The sequence below is a fragment of the Bactrocera tryoni genome, chromosome 3, assembly GCF_016617805.1.
Source record: "Bactrocera tryoni isolate S06 chromosome 3, CSIRO_BtryS06_freeze2, whole genome shotgun sequence".
In the NCBI taxonomy this organism is placed as follows: domain Eukaryota; kingdom Metazoa; phylum Arthropoda; class Insecta; order Diptera; family Tephritidae; genus Bactrocera; species Bactrocera tryoni.
This window is the reverse complement of record NC_052501.1, coordinates 5,240,350-5,262,132: the sequence shown is the minus strand read 5'-3', so window position 1 is coordinate 5,262,132 and position 21,783 is coordinate 5,240,350. Positions and strand designations below refer to the sequence as shown.

At 36.9% G+C, this 21,783-nt stretch overlaps 3 protein-coding genes across 7 annotated transcripts in view; 1 reads left to right on the top strand and 2 right to left on the bottom strand.

The window, feature by feature from the left end:
* Positions 1-1,874: 1,874 nt before the first annotated feature.
* On the bottom strand, positions 1,875-4,898 carry LOC120772033 (DCN1-like protein 3). Its single transcript, XM_040100404.1, has 4 exons — positions 4,125-4,898; positions 3,750-3,884; positions 3,355-3,685; positions 1,875-3,296 (listed from the first exon to the last, which is right to left on the bottom strand). Exons 1-4 carry the CDS (start codon positions 4,219-4,221, stop codon positions 2,792-2,794), a joined length of 1,068 nt encoding a protein of 355 aa, XP_039956338.1. The 5' UTR covers positions 4,222-4,898; the 3' UTR covers positions 1,875-2,791.
* A 918-nt stretch (positions 4,899-5,816) lies between these two features.
* Positions 5,817-11,824, top strand: LOC120770298 (Usher syndrome type-1G protein homolog). Of its 3 annotated transcripts, none has more exons than XM_040097661.1 (6): positions 5,817-5,862; positions 7,544-7,836; positions 9,881-10,024; positions 10,094-10,315; positions 10,387-11,409; positions 11,472-11,824. In XM_040097661.1, exons 2-6 carry the CDS (start codon positions 7,814-7,816, stop codon positions 11,635-11,637), a joined length of 1,578 nt encoding a protein of 525 aa, XP_039953595.1. In that variant the 5' UTR covers positions 5,817-5,862; positions 7,544-7,813; the 3' UTR covers positions 11,638-11,824. The 3 variants fall into 3 exon arrangements, with proteins under 3 accessions (XP_039953595.1, XP_039953597.1, XP_039953596.1); XM_040097663.1 differs by having other exon boundaries at positions 5,824-5,922; positions 7,700-7,836; XM_040097662.1 differs by having other exon boundaries at positions 5,824-6,004; positions 7,584-7,836.
* LOC120770297 (multidrug resistance protein homolog 49) overlaps positions 11,759-21,783 on the bottom strand; it is a 26,667-nt gene continuing 16,642 nt past the window's right edge. For 2 of the 3 annotated variants that reach the window (XM_040097659.1, XM_040097657.1), the window contains exons 6-11: positions 15,492-15,592; positions 13,910-15,429; positions 13,682-13,851; positions 12,903-13,615; positions 12,679-12,841; positions 11,759-12,614 (exon numbers count right to left, since the gene is read on the bottom strand). In XM_040097659.1, coding sequence (XP_039953593.1) covers positions 11,865-12,614; positions 12,679-12,841; positions 12,903-13,615; positions 13,682-13,851; positions 13,910-15,429; positions 15,492-15,592 — 3,417 coding nt within the window. In that variant the 3' untranslated portion in view covers positions 11,759-11,864. Of the gene's footprint in view, positions 12,615-12,678; positions 12,842-12,902; positions 13,616-13,681; positions 13,852-13,909; positions 15,430-15,491; positions 15,593-15,653; positions 15,799-15,872; positions 16,067-19,450; positions 19,494-19,561; positions 19,714-21,783 lie in introns of all 3 variants that reach the window. The other variant, XM_040097660.1, reaches the window with a different exon arrangement.

Sequence of the window (21,783 nt, the reverse complement as noted above, 5' to 3'; positions counted from 1 at the left end):
ATGAGAAGTGGCTTTTCAAATTTCATATTATATTTATAGATTAATATCGTGACTAACACTTCAGATTCCCACTTTCATTATAAATCAAACTATTGTGTTCAGATCGGCCATACATACATATGTATGTATGTGTGTGTATATACTTTATTGTTAAGTTGCATCGTTTCGTTCACATTTTCTTATTTGTATATAAATTGTTTCGAGTTGCTTTTGTTGTCTTTACTTTTGGAAGTGTCTATAGTGTAATTTATCTAAATTAATAAATTCAAATGGAGTGACTAAGCACGCAATCGTAATTCAGTTTTGATAAATTCCGTTTTTAATTAACATTTCTAAAAAAAATAGAAAACACTATAATTTCATAGTTTCTCACACGAAATGCTTCCCAAACTATTTTTACATTAACCTACAATTTGGATTGTTTGTTTTTTTAATATTTAAGTCACAATTTGTTTGTTACAAAGCAAAAAGTGTAGTCATGTCTACATACATACATACAGACACATGTACATACATGATTATGTACATAAGAATGTACATACATATATAAAAATTAGCTAAATATTTGGACAAAATCGTTGACAGCTACATACAATTTATGTTCATAGAAAATTTGACAATCAATGGTATCTACATACATATGTACTTACATATTCATATGTATTTATTTTATGAGCACTAAGTATTCTTCAATGGTTAAGCCTATGTAAAAAATATATAATTACTTATAATAAGTAATTATGGATGTACATACATATGTACAAGAAAGTACATAAAGTTAAATCAAGCTTACATATGTTTTAAACAATTATTTAATTTTTACGAATTTTATAAGATGTCTACATCGGAGCTTAGTTTAAATATTTCGCTTTAAAGAGAGAACAGAAATATTTGAAGGTGTAAAAGGTTACATTTTGTTTTAGTTTTTTTATTGAAGGAATATATATAATTACTATGTGAGTTTTAAGTCAAAGTCAACGCGTAAATACATAAGACTTACGTATATGTACATATTTTAGAGGGTCCATTATTCCAGCTCTTTATTTTCAATTTAAATTTAATTTAAACTAAATCATACTACTTTCCCTATGTGATTTTTTGATTTTTGCAATACATTTTTTATATTCTAAGCAATAGATCTACAACTTTGATATTTATTTCATTAAAAAAAATGCCGCTCTACAAAGAGGGGATTAGTGATTTTTTTTCATAAAAATATTCCTTTAAAAGTAATACGCAGTTAAACTTCTGTATCAAATGTACTGTATTCAAATAGTACACCATGTCGTATGAGTAACGTATAGTATTTTATTATATGTATGTATGTACATATGTAGATATATTGCATTCGTCACTTGCATGAATGCGCACGTCATTTCATGAATATCTTTAACTGCGTTTGCAAAAAAAAAAAAGAAAAAACAATAAACTAGAGAAATATCTGACACCCTAATGCATGTACATATATGTACGTATGTATGTATAAGCATTTACAGTATTTAATTTTGAACTATTTCTTAAGTATTTTACAAATATTTCTTTTTACGTAGAAATAAATATAGTTTCAACATACATATGTACAACTGTGACAATTTCTCTTTTACACTAGGCATCGAAGCGTCATCTCAATTTCGAATAAAAAAAAAATATTAACAAAATTGTAGTAAAGAAAAATTAATAACTATAAATATTAAAATAAAAATATTAACTACAGCAAATACATACATACATATGTATATATGTATTTGGTTAAACGTAAGGCTTCAATGAATGTGTTAATTTTTGTTAACAAAAGTATAATTCTGAAATTCAATTAGATGTATGCAGCCTAAAACTGTATAATCAGAAAGCGACAGTAAATTGACCATAAAAAATATTATTTGGGCATTTTTATTCATAAATAAGGATGCGATACATCAATGAATGGTATGCATTGTCTTATCATAATTATGGAACTAGGTATGTATATATATGTGGTGCATAGAATCGTGCTAATGGAGAAACAAATGTATCGTGCAACTAATAATTTAATGTTACAGTTTCATCAAACAAATAAACAGCGTGCATTTCAAATAATGTATGTATGTATGTATAATTGCAGATATAAATAATTATTAATTTGGCAACATTATGCTAATACACACACGGTTATGCAATTCAATAAAAGGTTGAACGGAAGGACACCAGGTAATATCGTCCGTGAGGCACGTAATTTTTATTACTACTGCTACCTTACAAATTACCTTTGTATATACAAGCACATACATATACTTATGTAACTCCCTCTTAACCCTAAGCTGAATAATAAATTTAATATTCGCATCAGTTGGGAATGTGCCACACTTAATCAAAAGGCGTTTGAAAATCAAGTAAACTTACACATACATATACTTGTATGTACTTGATTAGACAACAAAACGATTTAAAGATAAAATGCTTAACCTAACGCACCATGTTGCTCACTGGAAAAGCGTTCTTCGTTTCGATTCAAGTCTAATGTGAATGAACATTAAATTTAATTAGCACAAAGCAAATAAGTCATTTATTTATTATATTATACTAATAATATTAATTGTAAAAAGGAGATCTTCGAATGAGCAGTGCGTTTCGCAACACAAACGCAAATGCAAATATCGTCTTCGAAATGCTTTGCGGCCAATTATTTCCTTTTTTCTAGCCTTTTGAGTTTTTGTAGAATTTTGTTTAGTTAATAAAAAAAAAAAGAATAATAGTAAAACTAAAATTTTTAAAATTCCTCGCGACATATCGTTCTACGAACAAATGTTTAATACTATAAGATATCATCGTTAGCGCTGCGAACACCCGTTGTTCCCGTTGAACCCGCCTTCCCTAATTGTGATTGGTGCGACTGACGACTAAAATCATCATTGTTGTTGTCATCGTCAATGTAACCAGCCGCGACACATGCCTCTATTTGTGTGTCCTCTGCAGATTCCCCGACAACCCCCTTATTCGCACAATAACTGTCGTCAGCTGCGCCTTCACTTTCGGTAATTTCCGTGAGCGTTGTCAGCCTTGAACGTTCGTAATCGACAAAATCATCAAATAAGCTCGGCCATGCTTCTGTATCGTCATAATTGTTGATATCACATTGTTCGGAGAAATTTAAGAACATATTCCATGTGTCTTTTGGAATACCACGTATGCTGGGGTGCTGCTCGAGGAAATGTATCCAATTACCGAGCAGTTCTGGCGTATGCACCGTGAATACCAATTTCCATAAACTGATGGCCATATCCAACGAGAGAATGCGCTGATCAGGCTCCAAACCAAAACTGAGAAAACAGCATAACATAATAATATTCATATTGACATTTGTTTTTAGCTATTTACCGAAATGTGAAGCGATATAGTTGTTTGAACATTTCTGTATCCACTTTGAGCATTTCAATCGTTTGCTCCAGTCTTATTCGTACTGTTTCGATAGTATCTGCGCACATTTTGTGTAAACCTTCAATGAACTCCGATTTGGTAAATCGACACATTTGTGATGCATCTAGGCACCAGGCCAATACCAGTATGGCGAATTCATCAGGCTGGTATTTGAGGTCGTGACAGAGACGTTCAATCCCCTCAGTGAGTATCATATCCTCTTCGGGATCTTTATATTCTTCGAAAAGCTGATTAAGCGTATTATCCGACACTTCAAGCGTTTCTTTTACGGCTAAAAAAATCATGTTTAAAAAAATTAAAATATTTTGCATTCAGCGTAATTTTACTAATGGTACCTGTTGTTATTATATCACTCATGGTGGTGGCATTTCCATTAAGTAGAACCAAAGATTTCTTAAAACTACTTCGCTTAGTATCACAATTGTTTGCGTTCTTGAGTGGACTTCTGGGCGAGAGCAATTCATCCGTTTCTGAAGAGATTAAAACATATCAATTCTGTTTTTTTTGTGGAAATTCATTAGGCCTAATTATAAACTGAAATTTTGTAATATTTTTATAAGAAAAATCATATGTTTATTTTTGATTAGAGCATGTTTGTATTGATCAGTTTTAACAATCAATGCAACATAACTTTTTTCCGATAAGTTTGTTTAATTAAAGTGTGATAGTAATAACAAATTGATTTGATGAATTACTTAGTATTTATTTACCTTCTATATGCGGTTTTTGGCAGGTGGGCGCTGTAGCCACGGTCGGTGAACCCGAATTATCGGACGATGTCTGGAAGCAATGCAGGCAATTACCCATCGCAGTATTACGACAGTTAATTGTAAAAAATTTGGTAAATAAATTACTAATTGCTTGCTTGACGGCTGCCCGATTAATTGCGACGGCCTACCGAAACAAAAGTTCTTGTAGTTAAAAGCGCTAGTGTATGCTAACAAATCATTTAACAATTTTTTTTAATAGTTAAATACTCGATTTGTGCATCAGTGGCAGTAAAGATGAGCGACAAGGCAGTTTCTGATTTTTGATGGTTGTTTTTTAAAGTACATATGCATTGATAAACTATTTACTAATCTAGCAAGATCACTTCGCTGGGCTGACTCATTACGGATTCTTCTGAAACCCTGGTAACACAACATTCAGACCTTGGAGACACCCAGCCTTGGTAAGCCGTTGCCAAATATGCGACACAAGGGTCGCGTATAGCAGACAATCTGTCTCAATGTCTTCTCACCAGTTTCGTTTCCTTTTTATTTTACACACCATTCGATTTCCATAACTTGATGGTGACGGAGCAGAGATTGCGAAAAGTCACTATTGACGTTATTAATTTGCTTCTCAAATTGATATTGCTGCTGTTAGTGGTTATTATTGGCGCTGGTTGTTACTCCTCCTCAATTGTAGAAAACAACAGCATCAGTGAAAATACTTATTTATATACTTATTTATCTGTGTATTTCTTTGCAGTTTTCCACTTAAGTTTTTGACATGAACCCACTGGGGGCGCAGTGTTGCATTTAGTACAAGTAAGAAATGAGAATTGTAGCAGAGAACGTAGTAATGTATAAAAATGTAAAAATCGCCGGTCTTTGGTAGTTCAGCAATTTTTGTTCAAAGTTTTGGTAAAAGTAACTAGAAATCAACATCTAGCATTATTATAAAGAGTTTGAGCCAACTTAATTTACTGTGCATCAAATTAGAAACATAATTGTGAAAAAAATAACTATAAGACTTATTTTAGCAACTCAGCGTTAACCTTTAGGTGAAATGGTATATTGGGTTATTTTGGCTTTCAGAGCAATTTTTAAATGTTCGGCTCGTTTTCTTTTTTTGCGCTTGATTTGTTAGAGTAGCTGTGTGCAAATAAAAAAAAAACCTACTTTTGAAATAAAATTCTGTTGTTTTGACATTGTATGATGTATTTTTGTTTTTCTTATTGACAGAGAACGTAAAATTATAACAGAACAGAACGTTTATCATGACCGTGTAAAATTTACGTTCTCTGCAGATTTCGACTTTCAGTGCTCCCAAGCCAAATGTGAGTTGTTTTTTTAGCGACAACCGGAACCGAATTTGTAAGATTGTTTGAAAGAGCACAGACACCTACCAACAAGAAACAAAAAAAATTTGAAAGCAGAGAACATAGAATTTTAATTACACATTCTCTGGTAATAGTGTTTTATGTGCACAGGTATGTATGTATATGTGTAAATGCTCAACAGTCGTCGACTCGCAAAGAGACAGAAAAACTCTTATTACCATGGCGAGCTCGGCTACAATTCTGCAAGCCAAGTTAACTAAGCGTACTCACAATAGACAACAGTTTACATATATTGGCCAAATCGCTTTCAACGAGCTAAAGTTACCGCAGTCTTTGTGTGCCACTCATTCCGCCAACAACATCGTGAAACTAGCGATCGCGCTAACAGTTACTGCAACCAGGTGATAGAAGCGGTGGAAAGAAAACTCGCTTGCGCCGCGTTAAGAAAAAGTTGCAGTTGCGTATGTACACGTCGCTTCTCGCCGATAGTGTTGTGTTCATTGTTGTTTTCGTGTTGTACGAATGCAAATTCCTATGTAGTGTGTACGTACATACAGATATTCAGTACTTTTTCTGAGATACAAATTTTGTGAATATTAATTTTTGTGATTAGAATTGGTGGTAATTACACGAACTTTTTCAGCATCAAATGTAGATATACATTTGTACATACATACTTGTATATGTGTAATTGTATGTGCGTATACTTTTCATTGAAAACATTTGCATACGTTGATTTTGCCTCTGCAAGTTTTTGTTGACGGTGTTGTAAAGTCGCTAAAAATTACTGAAATTGTATGTACAACTAAAAATGTACAGTGAATTTGTTGTTAGTTTGTATTTATGTGTGTACATACGTACATATGTATGTATACTTACCAACCAATTTATTACATTCGTCAACTCTCTGTAAACAGTTGAGTGAACTCCAAATTAAAGTTCCGTTATAGCGCACCAGGTCTCATTCAATTAATGTGTACATATAGCCATAGCAATGTTACAATGCGCTATACCATATATAAATAAATGTACATACGTATGTACATGCAGATGGGTTGTATGCAAATAGATATACATACATACATTTGTATTACATCTAACTGATTTAGAGATCGATTCTTCGCCGGAAGTAATTTCGTTGTCAATCATTCATATGTACATACATACCGATGCAGTGAAATTTCTCATAACCGGACAGCCACTGTGGCAGTGTTTTTGTCCGGATATGGGAGTGTCAAAAACGTGTGTTTTAAACGTATTCTTACAGTCCGAAGATGAAACTCAGTTTTACTGAACTAATAAATGTTAACCAATGTCAGACAGGTGTGAATAAATGACAATTATTTCATTAGTTTCCGATGAGCCACCGCAAACCAGCCGGCGCCAGCGGAAGTCAATTTGTTTTCTGTGATCATTTTGCACATGCAAAAAATAAACTGTCGCAAAACTCCACAAATTAATTAGAAATAACGGGAACTAGAAATGTACACAATTTTCTTGACACAATTTATGAAATTTTCTCCTTTTATTGGAGATAATTTGAACGAAATGTTAATAAAATAGTGTCCGTGTCCCGTCATTGGAACGTATTCATGTCCGATTGTAGGAATTGGGTTTGTATGAAAATGTTAATGAAAACGTTGTGCTCATGAAGTTTGTCCGGTTATGGGAGGCGTTCTGTTAAAAGGACTGTCTATTGTGGAGAATTTCACTATACCTTTTTTATTATGACCGAAGTGGGTTTAAATGCAAATGCCACTTTTGGGCTTAGGACTCCAGTGCCGGTTAAGGAACACAGATCGAAAAAGTGCTTCCTAAGCGTTATGGACTCTTGGTGGAAAGTGTCAAATATCTAAGTATTATATATACATATGTACATATGCTTCTAAAATCAAAACAACTTTTCATGTCCGCCCATCTGTCCGTCTGTCGTATATACGAATATGCAGTTGTTGAGATATCGGTCTGAAATTTTGCAAACGTCTTGTTTTTCAAGTTCATTCATTGTTCATCAAGTTTTTTTATGGTAAATTTTTTTATTTATTATTTACATATTCACATACACACATTTGTACGTACAAGTAAGGATAAGAATGTTTGTTAGTCAAAACATTGGCATTAGCTTACAGTCTCAACCCGAAGTGGGTTACCAATAGCAAAGACTAAAGAAATAAAAGTGCGATGAATGCTACACACATATGTATGTACATGCATATGAGAATATAATTTTGCCCAAAGACTGTTTAATAGTGGCATACATATACATATGTATGTAATGAAACGTGATCATTTTGGAGTTTATCGCATACGAACAGTGAATTCAAAGTAAAAAAAAGGAAATAAAAACCAAGCATGTCTTCGGACCGATTTCACAAGTGAGTACCTAAATATTTCTTTTAAATACAATCACACACTTCTTCAGCATACCAACAACGTTCAAGATAAAATTTCAACAAGTTTGCAATTGTTATCAATCAAGCATACATACTTATGTATGTCTATATGTACATATGTATGCACATACATATATTCGCAGCATGCAGAAGATACAAAACAAGCTAACTTCTTGGTTTTCGCGCTTTCGATATTCGGTGCTTGCTAATCAGCCGTTTCTTTTATATAATTTTTGTTCTACCATCTGATCAAATTTGACTCGGACTAGCCCATATGGGGAAATCCATAACAATTTTTTTGATTTTTTGTTACAACCTGTTTCTTTACTCGTTTGACCTTCATATGGTCTATTAGTGTTTTTGACAGCTGTTTGTTTACAACGCGAAAGCATTTGGTGTTTTTTACCACGAACAAAAAACTAACGACGAGTTTTCTTGAAATTATGTGGTTTCCAATGGAATAGCGGGCCCAGGTTAATATTTTGGCAATGAAACGTGTAAATGTTATACTCATACCAAAGGAACTGAATGTTTTCCAAAAACCACATAAAGTAGAGAAAGCCAAAGATATGCTTGTCAAAGCATCTGAAGATCCTTCAACCATCAAATGCATCACTATTGATGAAAAAATGTCGAAACCGTCCAACAATTGCGCGAATTGCGCTCTAAAAACGAGCCGAAACGAAAAAAAAAATCTCTGCAGGCACTGAAGGTCACTCCTGCCGAAGCTTATACGTAGATTGCCTTTCATATTTCGGCATGCCTTTTATGTTCGGAAGCACTTTTGCAACTCTGATTGAGGAACCTCCAAAACATGCCTTTTGAATGCATCCACCGCCTCTTCAGGTGTCGAAAAACTTTGACCCCTTATTTTATTTTTCCGAACGGAAATAAAAAGAAGTCATTCGGTTTCAAGCCTGGACTATACAGAGTCATCAAATCGATGTTTGGAGTGCTCAAAAATACAGTTGTTGCAGTCGATGTGTGATTGTCGTGGTGAAGAGTGATACGTCTTCAGCGGTTGCTTTTTCGGATTTCTTGAAATATAACTGGCAATCAAATGGTGGTATACCAGTGGTATGGTTGCTCTATGTCCAGCTTATCCAAAAAAACAGGCAACCATTTGCTTGGAATTCCTTCGTGCACAACTGTTGTTTATTCTTAGGCTCATAGGACTCATCGCCTGCCACGATGTCATAGATGTGTTTCGAAGCACCGCTATCGTATTTTGTTAACATTTCTTTCAACCAATTGGCTTTTTTTGAGCGATTGACAAATTGTGTAGGATCTAACGTGAACCATTTTTTTACAGTGAAAAGTTCATGCAATATTGAAGGTATGCTAGTCCCACTAATGCTCACAGTTGTCTCCATCTCACGATGGGTTACTTGACTATCGTGCAATGTCAGTATGTGCACATCATCAATAGTTTCCGGAACAACAACTGATTTTGGACGACATTCCCGAAATTCGTCTAGAGTGATCTACGACCCCGATTAAATTCATCGATGAACACCAGTCCTCAATGGAGTTTCAGCGTTAAAAATTAAATTAAGTTCATTTATTCACTGTTGATGAGCTAATCCACATCGAAAGTTGTCAAAAATAATCGCCCGAAAATGTTCGCTATTTAGTTCCATTTTTTGGTCGAGAGGAATATTTTAAGTTACTATAAACAACACAAATAGCGATCATATGTCAAAATGTTCTGAGTATGATACAATCAAAAATGTCAAAAATTGTGAGTTTCCAGATTGCAACCCCAGGTTTGCGTTGGGATGCTTGCATTGGCTCAGGAGCGTATTTTGAAGGCGATAATAAAGATTCGTATTTCGAATTGGTAGTGTGGGCCAAATTTGATCAGTTAACTTAATTTTCCATCCATTATTTCACGCGCTCAGTTTAGAATGTATTCTGGATCCTCTTTTTAATAACATCAACATTTAGTCTAGCTAGAATTACACTGCAAGCAAGTAGACTAAAAATAAGGGCGCTAGTTTTTATGTTTGGTATTTGCTATTTGCAGAGCTGCAAAAGATGGCTTACTTGACGTTCTAAAAGAAGCTACACGTAAGGATGCCAATGCTAAGGACGATGATTCTATGACACCGGTGCTATGGGCGTCCTTTGAGGGACGTTTGGATGCGTTACGTTTGCTTTGTGGAAGAGGGTAATTAACTGCTTTATTATTTATATAATTATATATACATAAATTTTATGGGACTTTCTCGCTTCTCAGAGGTGACCCTGACAAATGTGACCAGTTTGGCAATACGGCGCTACATTTAGCCTCCGCTAAGGGACATCTGCATTGTGTGGACTTCCTGGTAAAATTCGGCGTCAATATTTATGCGCTTGATATCGATCGTCATAGTGCTAAGGACTTAGCGGCCATCAACAATCGCGATGACATTCTACGGTATTTGGATAGCGCCACAGCCAATTTCGAGACCAACGACAAGTAAGCCACTACAAATATGTGATATATAGTAAGTGGCTCTAAAAGCAATTAAATATTGGGTTTCTTTACAGGAAAAAGGCCAAAGCTATGCGTGAGCTAGCGGAAAAGAATTGTGAGAAACGCATGCGCGAATATATGAAACGTCAACAAAAACTGGAAAATGACCAGATTGAAACTGGCAGCAAAGCAATGGCCGTAGCGAGCAACAGCAATAAGTCAAATATGTTGTCAACACTTAAACAAAAGATTTGGTCCAGTCAAGGAAATCTGCATAAACCAACGCGAGACTCAGCGCCACTTGCTGCGCCCTGTCCAAGTATTAGTAGCGGCAGTACGGCCACAAAATTTAGTGAGCTCGTATCGCCTGGCAGTGGTAGCGGCGGTAGTGTTGGCTCAATTGCGAGTCGCGCCGGTACGGTGCAGAAGAAGCTGCGCAGCCACCAACATTCGGGTCATTCAAATAAAGTAGACGAGACTGGCTTCAAGATTGGTGGCATTGAACCGGATGGTAAACGCACAGTAACGTCGCTTATAGGTGTACAACGTGACTCGGAAGTGCTGTATGTGGGTACGTTCAGCTCAAATGAAGAGAGCAGTAAACGAGGTAAAATCAGCGATGTTTTCGAAGTAGACGAACCGAGCAGTGATCGTGAACGCGAAACCGCCAAGCTAGCTTACGGCACACTTTCACGTTCTTTTTCACAACCCGATATACTTGGGGATACGCTAACGTCCACTGGCCGATTGAGTGAAGAATTCGCAATGCAACGCCCGGCTGGCCTGTTCGATCGTCCGATGTTAGGTAGCATAGCGTTTCGGCGTTCAGTGACTGCGGCTCTTAGTCAATTGCAGCCAGATGACTATCTGCCACACGACATGGAAACCGGCAATACGAGTACCAGCACAGCAACAGGGCGGCAGAGTGGCGCCACAAGTGTGACGAAAACACGTAGCAACAAACAACGATCATTCCTCAATATATCTGATTCCGATTCTGAGGGTGCGGATGGGTATAGCGACGATGAGCAAGACAATGCATGCAATCCAATTGCACGTTTTCTCACCGCCTGGGGCTTGGAAGAGTATTTGCCTGTGTGAGTATTTTCAAGTTGAAAATGAGCTGCCCGACCTAAGTAACAATGTTTTACCATTTTAGTTTTCAGAAACAACAAATTGATCTGGACACGTTGATACTGTTAACCGAGGCGGATCTAAAATCTTTAGGGCTACCTTTAGGACCTTTCCGAAAACTTACATGCGCTATACAAGAACGTAAAAATGCGCTTGCTAATCCCGGTGCGATGACGGACAGTAGGCTTTGAAGCAAAACGTGTACTCTGTAAACGGCGTATCCGAATATTGGTGTCATCACTACTTAACCCGCATCATCAATTTTCAGTGCATTGCAGTTTAAGCCTCGTTGTTTTTACAGTAAAATACCAATTTAAAAGTTTAGTTAAAATCCAATGTATTTATCTATTTTACACAATAAATAACTTTATGTACATATCATGTTACTGCCAACATTAATTCTAAGGAGAACCATTGGTTAAGCCACTTGCTGCATCATGTACAGCTCTGCGTATATGCCATTCAATGCCATTAATTCCTCGTGATTGCCTTTCTCCACCACCACACCTCTCTTTAGCACACATATGAGGTCCGCATCCCTCACTGTGGTCAGTCGATGCGCAATGGTAAGGCAAGTACGACCACTACGTGCCGCGTCAAGGGCTTCTTGCACCACCTTCTCACTCTCCATATCCAATGCAGAAGTAGCCTCATCCAGTATCAATATCTTTGGATTACGTACCATAGCGCGTGCTATGGCAATGCGTTGCTTCTGACCTCCAGACAGTTGAGCGCCTTTGCTGCCCAAACGTGTGTTGTAGCCTTGCGGTAAGGAGGTGATAAACTCATGTATGTTCGATTTCTTGGCCGCTTCAATAATTTCAGCCATCGGAATATCTGTGCGGAAATTGTTGCCGTACGCAATATTTTCAGCAATGGTTCGGTCAAATAGAACGGGTTCTTGCGAAACTAGACCCATGCCGGAACGTAAGCTATCGAATGAGAATTCCGTTGTTGGTACGCCACTCAGATTGACTTTACCCCGAACAGGATCATAATAACGTAACAGCAGCTGTACACATGTGGATTTGCCCGAACCTGAAGGTCCAACCAAGGCCACTGTAGTGCCGCCTTTGATGGTCAAATTAAGGTTCTGCAATATAGCTATGCCTTTGCGATTCGGGTAATTGAAATCGACGTTTTCGTAAGTAATGTCGCCTCCAGATTTCTAAAATATCGAAATGGATGATTAAAAATGTTCAGTACTAGACCATATTGGTTTGAAGACTTACCATTGTTGTGTTGTATGGCTTATCTGCGGGACTGTAGATAGCGGGTGTACGTTGAAACAGTTTTAGTAAGCGTCCTGCTGATAGCACTGCAGCGCTAACATTGGGCGCATATGACAGAGCCTGACCTAACATCCATGAGCCGAAAATAAGTCCCTCGGAGACTCTAAAGATGTGCATATTATTATTTATGGCAAAAAATCATTGAAATAGTTTACTCCACTCACTTTATAATATTCGCATACGGTACTTCATCATTGGATACTAGAATACCACCGTAGTACAACGAAATCCCATAGGCTAAGAACGGTGCCGTTTGTCCCATACCGTAGACGACACCGCGGAAACGCACCTTCTTGCGACACGCCTTATCGGCTTTGTCTATTTGCTCGCAATAGCGCTCAAGCACATGGCGTTCCTGCCCCAGACTGGTCACAGTGCGTATGTTAGCTATTGCCTCCACCGCAACACGCGACGCATCTTCAATTGCCAATCGCTCTACATTCGTACTCGCCTCCATAAATCGTGCTTCGAAAAGTATGCACGCACACACCAGCGGCACAGTAAGCAGAGTGACCAGTGTCAAATTCCAGGAGTATGTAAACGATAGAATTACGCCGATGGTTAGAGTAGAGATTGCTTGCACAATGATGCCGATGCGCGAGCCCGTTGCACCCTGCACGTTCGAGCAATCGCCAGCAAGACGTGCACATAGCGCACCCACTGAGTTCCGTTGGTCATCGAAGTAGGCGACTTCTTGGCTGATTATGGCTTTGAAAGCTTCGTGACGTAGTCGGGATGTCATCTTCGCACCCGCGATGGTGAACATGTAGGTTTGCAAGAGTGAGCTAACCCCGGATATAACGCCAATAACGATGAGCAGAAAGGCAAACAAAATCGATTGCCTTGTGATGTAACTGTCATCGGGATCGGATAAAATCTATATCGAATTGAGTAGATGGAAGAGTTGGTATTGATATACATTAAAATATTATTCGATACTTACGCCAAAGAAGTCGCCGAAAAGCACGGCCCATGTAGGAAATGTGGCGCCATGCAACATAGCTGATATGCAGCCGACTAGTATGTAACGCCACTCTGGAGCATTCATTTTCATCAGTTGCTTGAAAGTGATCTTATGCTTTTCGGCCTTAGGCTTCTTTCTTTTCGATTTCTCTGTAAAAAAATATGTATGTATATCGTTTAAATCTCAACAAGTGTTTGGGTGTCTTACTTTTGCCCACATCACTTTCATCGTCGGCTTCATCGACACTTGTTTCGTCCTCATCGTCGGAGTTATCAGGCACTTGCAGTTGTTGCTTACGCTGTCGCACTGCATTGGAGGTGTTCGCCAAAGCCTCTTCTTCTTCCTTACGTTTCGATATCATTACCAACTTACAGTAAAGACCACCCGAGCGCATAAGTTCATCGTGTGTACCCTGCTCAGCCACCACACCATCTTTGACAAACACAATCAAATCAGCGTTTGTCACCGTCGAAAGACGATGTGAAACCACCAACGTGGTACGTCCTTGACTGGCCACATCGAGCGCATCCTGCACCCGACGCTCGGATGTGGGGTCTAAAGCCGAAGTTGCCTCATCCAGCAACAATATCTTAGGGTTTCGTATGAGTGCACGTGCAATGGCTATACGTTGCTTCTGGCCACCAGACATTTGAGCGCCACGTTCACCCACCATGGTATCATAACCACTCGGTAGTTTGACAATGAATTCATGACAATTGGCCATGCGTGCGGCTTGTTCGATTTCTTCTTGTGTTGCTGTGGTTTTGCCCTGACGTATATTTTCACGAATGGTAGTAGCGAATAGTACTGGTTCCTGACCGACTACACCTATCTGCGACCGCAACCAACCCACATTCAATTCACGTAGATCACGTCCATCGAGACGTACGCAACCACTGGGAGCATCATAGAAGCGCTGTAACAACTGTAGAGTGGTGGACTTACCACAACCAGATGGTCCCACTAAAGCCACGGTTTGACCAGCGCGAACTTGCAATGAGAAGCCCTTGAGTACTTGTACATCTGAACGTGCTGGATAACGGAAGTGTAAATTTTCGAAACTTATGTCACCGGTCACAGACTCCAATTTGTCACCACTCTCATTTAACGGATCAATCGCTGACTTGCGATCGATGGTGGCAAAGACGTTTTGTGCCGCACCTTTTGCCGTTGCGAATGCCTCCACATGTGGCAGTGAGAAGCCCAAGTTCTGTGCACCCATGATGATGCTGAATAGCACGATAACTAACGAACCCGACGTGTATAACTTATCATCCATATAGCGATATTTCAATATCAACTTAATGCCATACCATATAGCTATCGCATAGGCAATATAAATTATGAACCACATAATGCCGGCGCCGACACCGGAGTAGAAGCCTTTCTTTCGACCCATCTTCTCAGCTGGCACCAGCAACTTGCCGAATCTTTCAGTTTCTATGCGTTCACCGCTAAAGGCAAGCACAGTACGTATGCCCGAGAAGACTTCTTCAGCGACCGCACCGGCATTCGAGTAAGCCTTCAACTCCTTTTCTGTGAAAGTGCCCTGAATTTTAGCCACCAGTGCCGTAGAAACAATAATAAATGGACAGCAACTGATCACTATCAGTGTTAACAGCCAGCCATAGACAAAAGAGAAGATAACTCCCGCAACGAACGTCATTATCAGGAATACAAACATTGCGACCTTTTCGCCAATGCCCTCCTTCATTTTGTTTAAATCTCTGCAATGAATAAAATGATTTAAAGAAATTTAATTTGAATAAAACTCTTCCTTCACACATACTCTGTCATTTTGTTGGCGAACGTATTGCCGGCAGAAGTGTCATACCAAGACATATCTTGACGTAATATAGACTCCAAAAACAATTTTCGAATTTTCGCGATCTGTGTTAAATAATCACATAAGTTTAAAAACATACATATTAGTCCATCGTATCCCACAAACCTGTCTGAGCGCCACTTTATTCAACATCATGACGGAGAAACTTAAAAGAAATAGTTGGACCATGCAACCAGCCACCATCCCCAAAGCATAAGCCAGCGCATCATCTTTAACAGCCTGCATATTCTCGGCGTGAGTGGCATTTGTGCTAATTGATACCAATGTTTAATTGTTATTTTTGTGAAAAATAAATGAAGTTACAGAAAAAATTGTGAAACTTACAGCGTCTTGCCACCGCCGAAAATATTCAAGATTGGTGCAGGCGTTGAAGTGCCAATACCCACATCGCGATCTATGAGCAGAGTGGTGAATTCGGCGTAAGTGATAACATTGTATGGCATGCATATTGAAGCCAGCGATGCCGCAAGTATACCGATGATCATTATCAGACGATCCCATATGCTGGTATAGCGAAACTGAAAAGTATAAATTCCATTTACAGCGTTTGTTTCCACAAAATACATACATTTAAACACTTAAAAATAATTTTTCTATTAAGTACCATTACCACTACCGTAACCTATGTATTTTTATTTGCCTGACTGTAGAATTATTTTTGGAGGACTTTTGTTATTGAAACCGTATTTGAGCTAAGGACCATCCATTCTATTCTCATAACCAATCAAGATACCATAGAGTTATTTAGGCACTTCAAATGTAAAATCAGATTTAATCTCGCTGTTAATCGGTAAAGAGATTCCTGAAGCGTATATGTAGTACGTATATTCCGTTGTTCATCCTAGCTTCTAGTTAACTAATAATATTCTTTGGTTCTCAAAACTGAACGCGTTCATTTTGTTAGATTAGGTTATGTTTCAAAGGACTGGTTAACTGGACTATTAACACCATTAATATCGAAGGCCGGTTATTAGCTCATTTTGGTTATCTTTGGTTGGTACATGAAAGGCTGGTCGGTCGACACAGCTTTGCACGATGTAGTGGTATGGCTGGAGTGGCCCTTATGAACAAGGGATTTGCAGCAGGCAAATCGAGAGAGCCTTCAAGAAGGTGCATTCGAAAAGTTTGAGCTAGGATTGAACTGAAAGTACTTTATATAACATAAGTAATTACGACAAAACGGTCGTAGAGGGGTGGGGTAGTTTTCTTCTATGGTGGTTAAAGACATAATTAAAGAACTCGAAGAGCGAGGCTATTGGGTGATTACCTACGTTGACGATGTATAGAAAAAGGAAAGGAAAAGGAGCTAAGCCAAGGGAACTTCAGCATTTGGATACCTTTCTGGGCAAATGGAAACGGTTTAGCTGTCAATCCAAGCAAAACAGAAATGGTTTTATTTACCAAGAGGTACAAAATCGCAGACGTCCCTCTCCCTTTAATCGGAGGCCCACGCCTTCAACAAGTTGATAAGACTATGGGGCTTATCCTTGAGAGTAAGATTTCATGAAGGCTAAATATGGAGGAGAGATTACATAACGCATTGGTTGTCTATACTGTTGTAGAGAAGGTAAGGGCTCTACGAAACCATAGATAAGCTTATAATGTTCTATACTGGCATTTAACGCCATTCCACACATAGCACTCTTAGATATTACCGGCAGGTGTATTGCTGGGAAAACCGCTCTTAGGCTATAGAGATGATCTTTTTAACGGATGGGTCGAAGTTAGAAGGAAAAGTTGGAGGAGACGTCTTCCGTAAGGAATTCTCTTGCAAGCTGCAATAGGTTTCATGCTGTAGGGCTAAAAATCTAGTCGGACGCAAATTATCAAAGTTGTATATAAGAAGGTGAGTTGGAAACATCCAGATAATCTCTCGTCCATTGCTTAGCCTTTGCAAAACTGATGCTGAAATATCACGGCAGACATTCTTTCGGCCAAACACCAGACATAGCTGTAACTGTCATTGGCCGCCTCAACAAATTTCTGGTCTGCTTAAAACGCTTTGTCAATTTATGCGGGCCATTATAACAATTTTTTAAAGGAGTCCTAGCCACCACAACGGACCGGCGCTAAAGGCTGTCCAAGTAAAATCCCCTTTTAAGATCGACCATTTAAGCTAACCTAACCTAAAATTATCTAGACTTTGAAGGATTTATTTTATTAATCGTTGTCGAAGAAATCGTTGTTGACCAAATTTATAATCTCGCAACACCTTCGTATTTGTTCGCCTATATAAAAGTAATCGAGATAGATGTGCGAGTTATGTATATACATACATATGTATAAATCGCACTTTTGTAATAAATACTTTAAGTGCACTGAGTGCAGCTATTATCATAAATCTTTCTCATTGTTATTACTTATCTCTTGTTTTATTATGCAGTTAAACTTTTATAATACTAATTAGTTAATTATATTTCAATTTAGTTTTATTATATACAAACTTGTATGTTTAGTTAATTTAGTTTTAATTTCGTTACGTTACATTTCCGGCTACAATTTTGAATGTAAGCTAGAGGCCATAAATTCGATGTTCGACCTGGTTACCTGCTGTCCAACCCACGTATATGTATGTATGTATGTATGTATGTATGTATAGAAAAGAGGATGAGGAGAGTATGTATTGAAAAGAGGATAAGGAGACGAATTGAAAGCAGTGCAAGTGATAACTTGAGTAAATAAAATGGATATACGAGTTTTGATGAAATCTGGTATTGCAGACAAAATACCGTTAATCGAAAGCCTATAACTGAACTCCAAAGTAAAATAATATTTTATGATCAAATTGAAAAGTGAATTTTGTCCATTTCATCTCCTTCAAAGTAATCCCCACCCGTTGCAATACACTGACATATGCCAACGAATTTTCCAGTTATCATAGCACTTGGAAAAACTCTCCGTCGTGATGTCCATCAGAGCCTTCTTCTATTCAGCTTTTATATCCTCAATTGAGTCAAAACGGTGTCCTCGGAGGGGTCATGTGAATTTGCTGAATAGCCAGATATTACACGAAGGTAAGTGGTGGCGGCACGATATTAGTTGAAATGTGGTGAAATGATCACGAATAATCAATGCAGTATGAGATGGTGCATTATGGTACTTCTCTGTTCAATAAATTCAGAAATAGTATAAAATCGAAGAATTTACTTTTGAGTCTCACAAAACGACGTGTATTTCAAATACAAAAATGCTATACTTGAGTATTGCTAAAAGTTAATGCAATCATTATTCCAGATTCCTCTTGCTCCAATATGCACGATATAGTGATTTACACCTTCTAACTGGTTTTAAACCGATTCAAATTTTTTATTGGAATTAGGCGGACAAGTTTTCTTAAAAATAATCAGCAACTGATTATTAATGCATAATAGTGAAGACCTTGAATATCAGGCTTTGATACTTTAAAATTGCGGCAGTATAAAACGTTCGGTTACACCCGAACATTTGCCTTCTGTTAGCACACTGTTTTTTTTTATATATGTACTATATATAAATTTTAATGTTTTAAAAATTCCAATGCGTAATTTATTATATAAACAAACTAAACTGATTATTATTTGAATTAAATTTAAATAATGAGGTATTATGACATAGGACTCTTACGAATCTATAATCTAATGTGCATAGTTTATGTGTGAAATTTTAACTTTTGTTGGTGAGAAAACCTTAAAACGCCAAAGTTGCATTTGTCATATTAAAATTATTGCAAATATTATCTAGGCTGACGGATTTTATTTGAATAGCTACAATAAATAGTTGTATAAATAATATTAATTAATATTTATACGCTATTTAATTTGGCGTAAAAATCAATAATAATCGGTCTATTAACATATAAGTATGATTTTTGTGATCAAACAGTCACTAATTTAGACTACTGAATTTATTAAGTTGTCACTTACCAACTCCAAATAAGGATACTTCTTTTCTGTAGTATGGCTCTCACTAAAAGCAGAAGACCAAAGTACAAATATTAGTAAAGGAGGAATGAAAGTATAAAGAGTACAACTTACGTTTGTGTTTCCTGAAAATCGTTTGGTCCTGGCAGACCTTCTGATTTTTTGAAGTTTTCAGCAGGATCTGAAGGACCTGGTATTGAAAGATTATAGCTACTACTGACCATTTTTATGTTCTTTTAAAGAAACTTGAGGGCACAAGGCTTTTGCTAAAATTAAGAAAATGAAACAGTTCAAAACACTTTGCTTTCTGCAGATAAATAATACTATGCAACAACAACAAATGCCACCTTAATTTCTTAACATTACAAATTGAAGCCCTTCAGTGTATGGTAGACAGAACTATTCTTAATTGTTTCTTTATATGTATGTATGCATGAATCCAGAGACGTGTTCACACACAAATTGTGGATTCCAATTCATGATCTAGGAATTTTCACGCTTCTGAGTGTAACAAATCATTTAATTGTTTCAATGGACGAACAAAGAATGTCGCGATCATTTGCATACGTACTGCCTATATATCATATATTCATATATACTGTATTTACATACGTAGTGGAGATAAAAAATAATAAACATTACAGTTATTTGTTTAACAAATTCAAGAACAATAACGTTGGCAATCTCTGCTGTAAAATCATAAAGTTGTAAAAGAAAACTATATTCCCTCATTTATTTATTAGTATTATGTTTAATTAGAAGCGCGTAAACAGTTTTGAATTTTTTTGTTTCCGTATAAACATTTTACCTTTTATGATTTCCATTAGATACTATACTATATATGTACTATTAAAATGTTTGTTATACATATGTATGTGAGTATATAATATGTAAGCTCTAAAATATCAGAAATCGTTTTTAATTCCAGCTCTACGAGAGTCGAGAGCTCAAGGTTCAAAGACCTAATAATTATAAAACTCATTTTTCGGAAAATGTCTGGAAACATAAAATGCTAAATTATTTACTGATTCACATACAAAATCTGGATTTGTTGCTGTGATCAAAAAGTAAGTTTTTTAAAACTTTCGGTCAGCAGAAAAGCAGGGTTACTTTTAAAATTATTTAAATATCTCCAAATTACGCGTGTTTTTGTAAGAAACTAAAATTGAATTTTCCGATTTTTACAATGATTGATTTTGTTGAGCAAAGAACTTGCTTCAAATTTTGTTAGTGGAAAGAAAATTTTTATGCAAACACGTTGGAAATATTGCTGAAGGCCTTTGGTGATCAAACTATGTCACAAAAAAAGTTTATAAATAGTGCAAGGAGTTCGAAGTGACCTGAGAACGCGTTACAGACAAACCGCGCTCTGGACGACATCACCCTCTACCGACAAGAGCCACGTACAAAAAAATCAAAGATTTGGTGCTTCAAAATCGGCGATTGATAATTAGGGCTCTCGCTGGAGGGTTTGGAATATCATTTGGCTTAACCCAAACCATTTTGAAGAATGTGTTTTGTGTCTTAAACTGGTCAAATCTACGTTCGTGCCAAAATCTTTGAAATAAACCATGTCATACCGCATTGGTTTTTTGTGCCTTTTTTGTCAAAAATTCGAAAGATTTGTATTACGATTTTTACCACGAAAAATAAATTCGTTGAAAATATTTCAGAAGTGTAGTTTGAACAATTTTCTTCTGCGGCCCTTAATGTACATTCTTTTTTTCAATTCGGTTTCCACTCTCAAAGGAAGAGTTTTGAAGTTATCTGGTTCCAATTTGGAGAAAATATTTTTAACTTCATTCGCTATTGCGCTATGGAAGCTTTTTTTTTTAAATCTTCCTATTTTTTTTTTTTTTACGAACAGAAAAGGGTAAAATTCGAAACGTTTTGTTTAAACCGCCATCATTTTGTCAAATTTTAATAAAAAAAAAAACTTCTATAGCGCGAAAGCGACTTTCCTACAGATTAATAATCTTTTTGAAATTTTTGTTTTAGATCAAAATTACGGCCGGTCGTACAGGATCTCTTTTTACGTGTCATTTCAACAATTTATTTAACTATTGTACACCCAATAAAGAAACGTAAAAAAAATTAAGTTGCATTTATTTCTAAAAAGAACGAGACTGTTTAATTAAAATCAACATTAAAAAAAATCCCGGATAAGGAATTTTTCGGAGGGTCACACTGAGACGATTCCTTAAGTTTGCTATAAAATTTTTAACTCCCAGAAGGAAACGTCAGGGACCCCATAAAGTATATATAGAAATGATCAGTGTGACGTATTGACTCGATTTAGCCATGCCCATTTGTCCGTATCTTCGTATGAATAACTG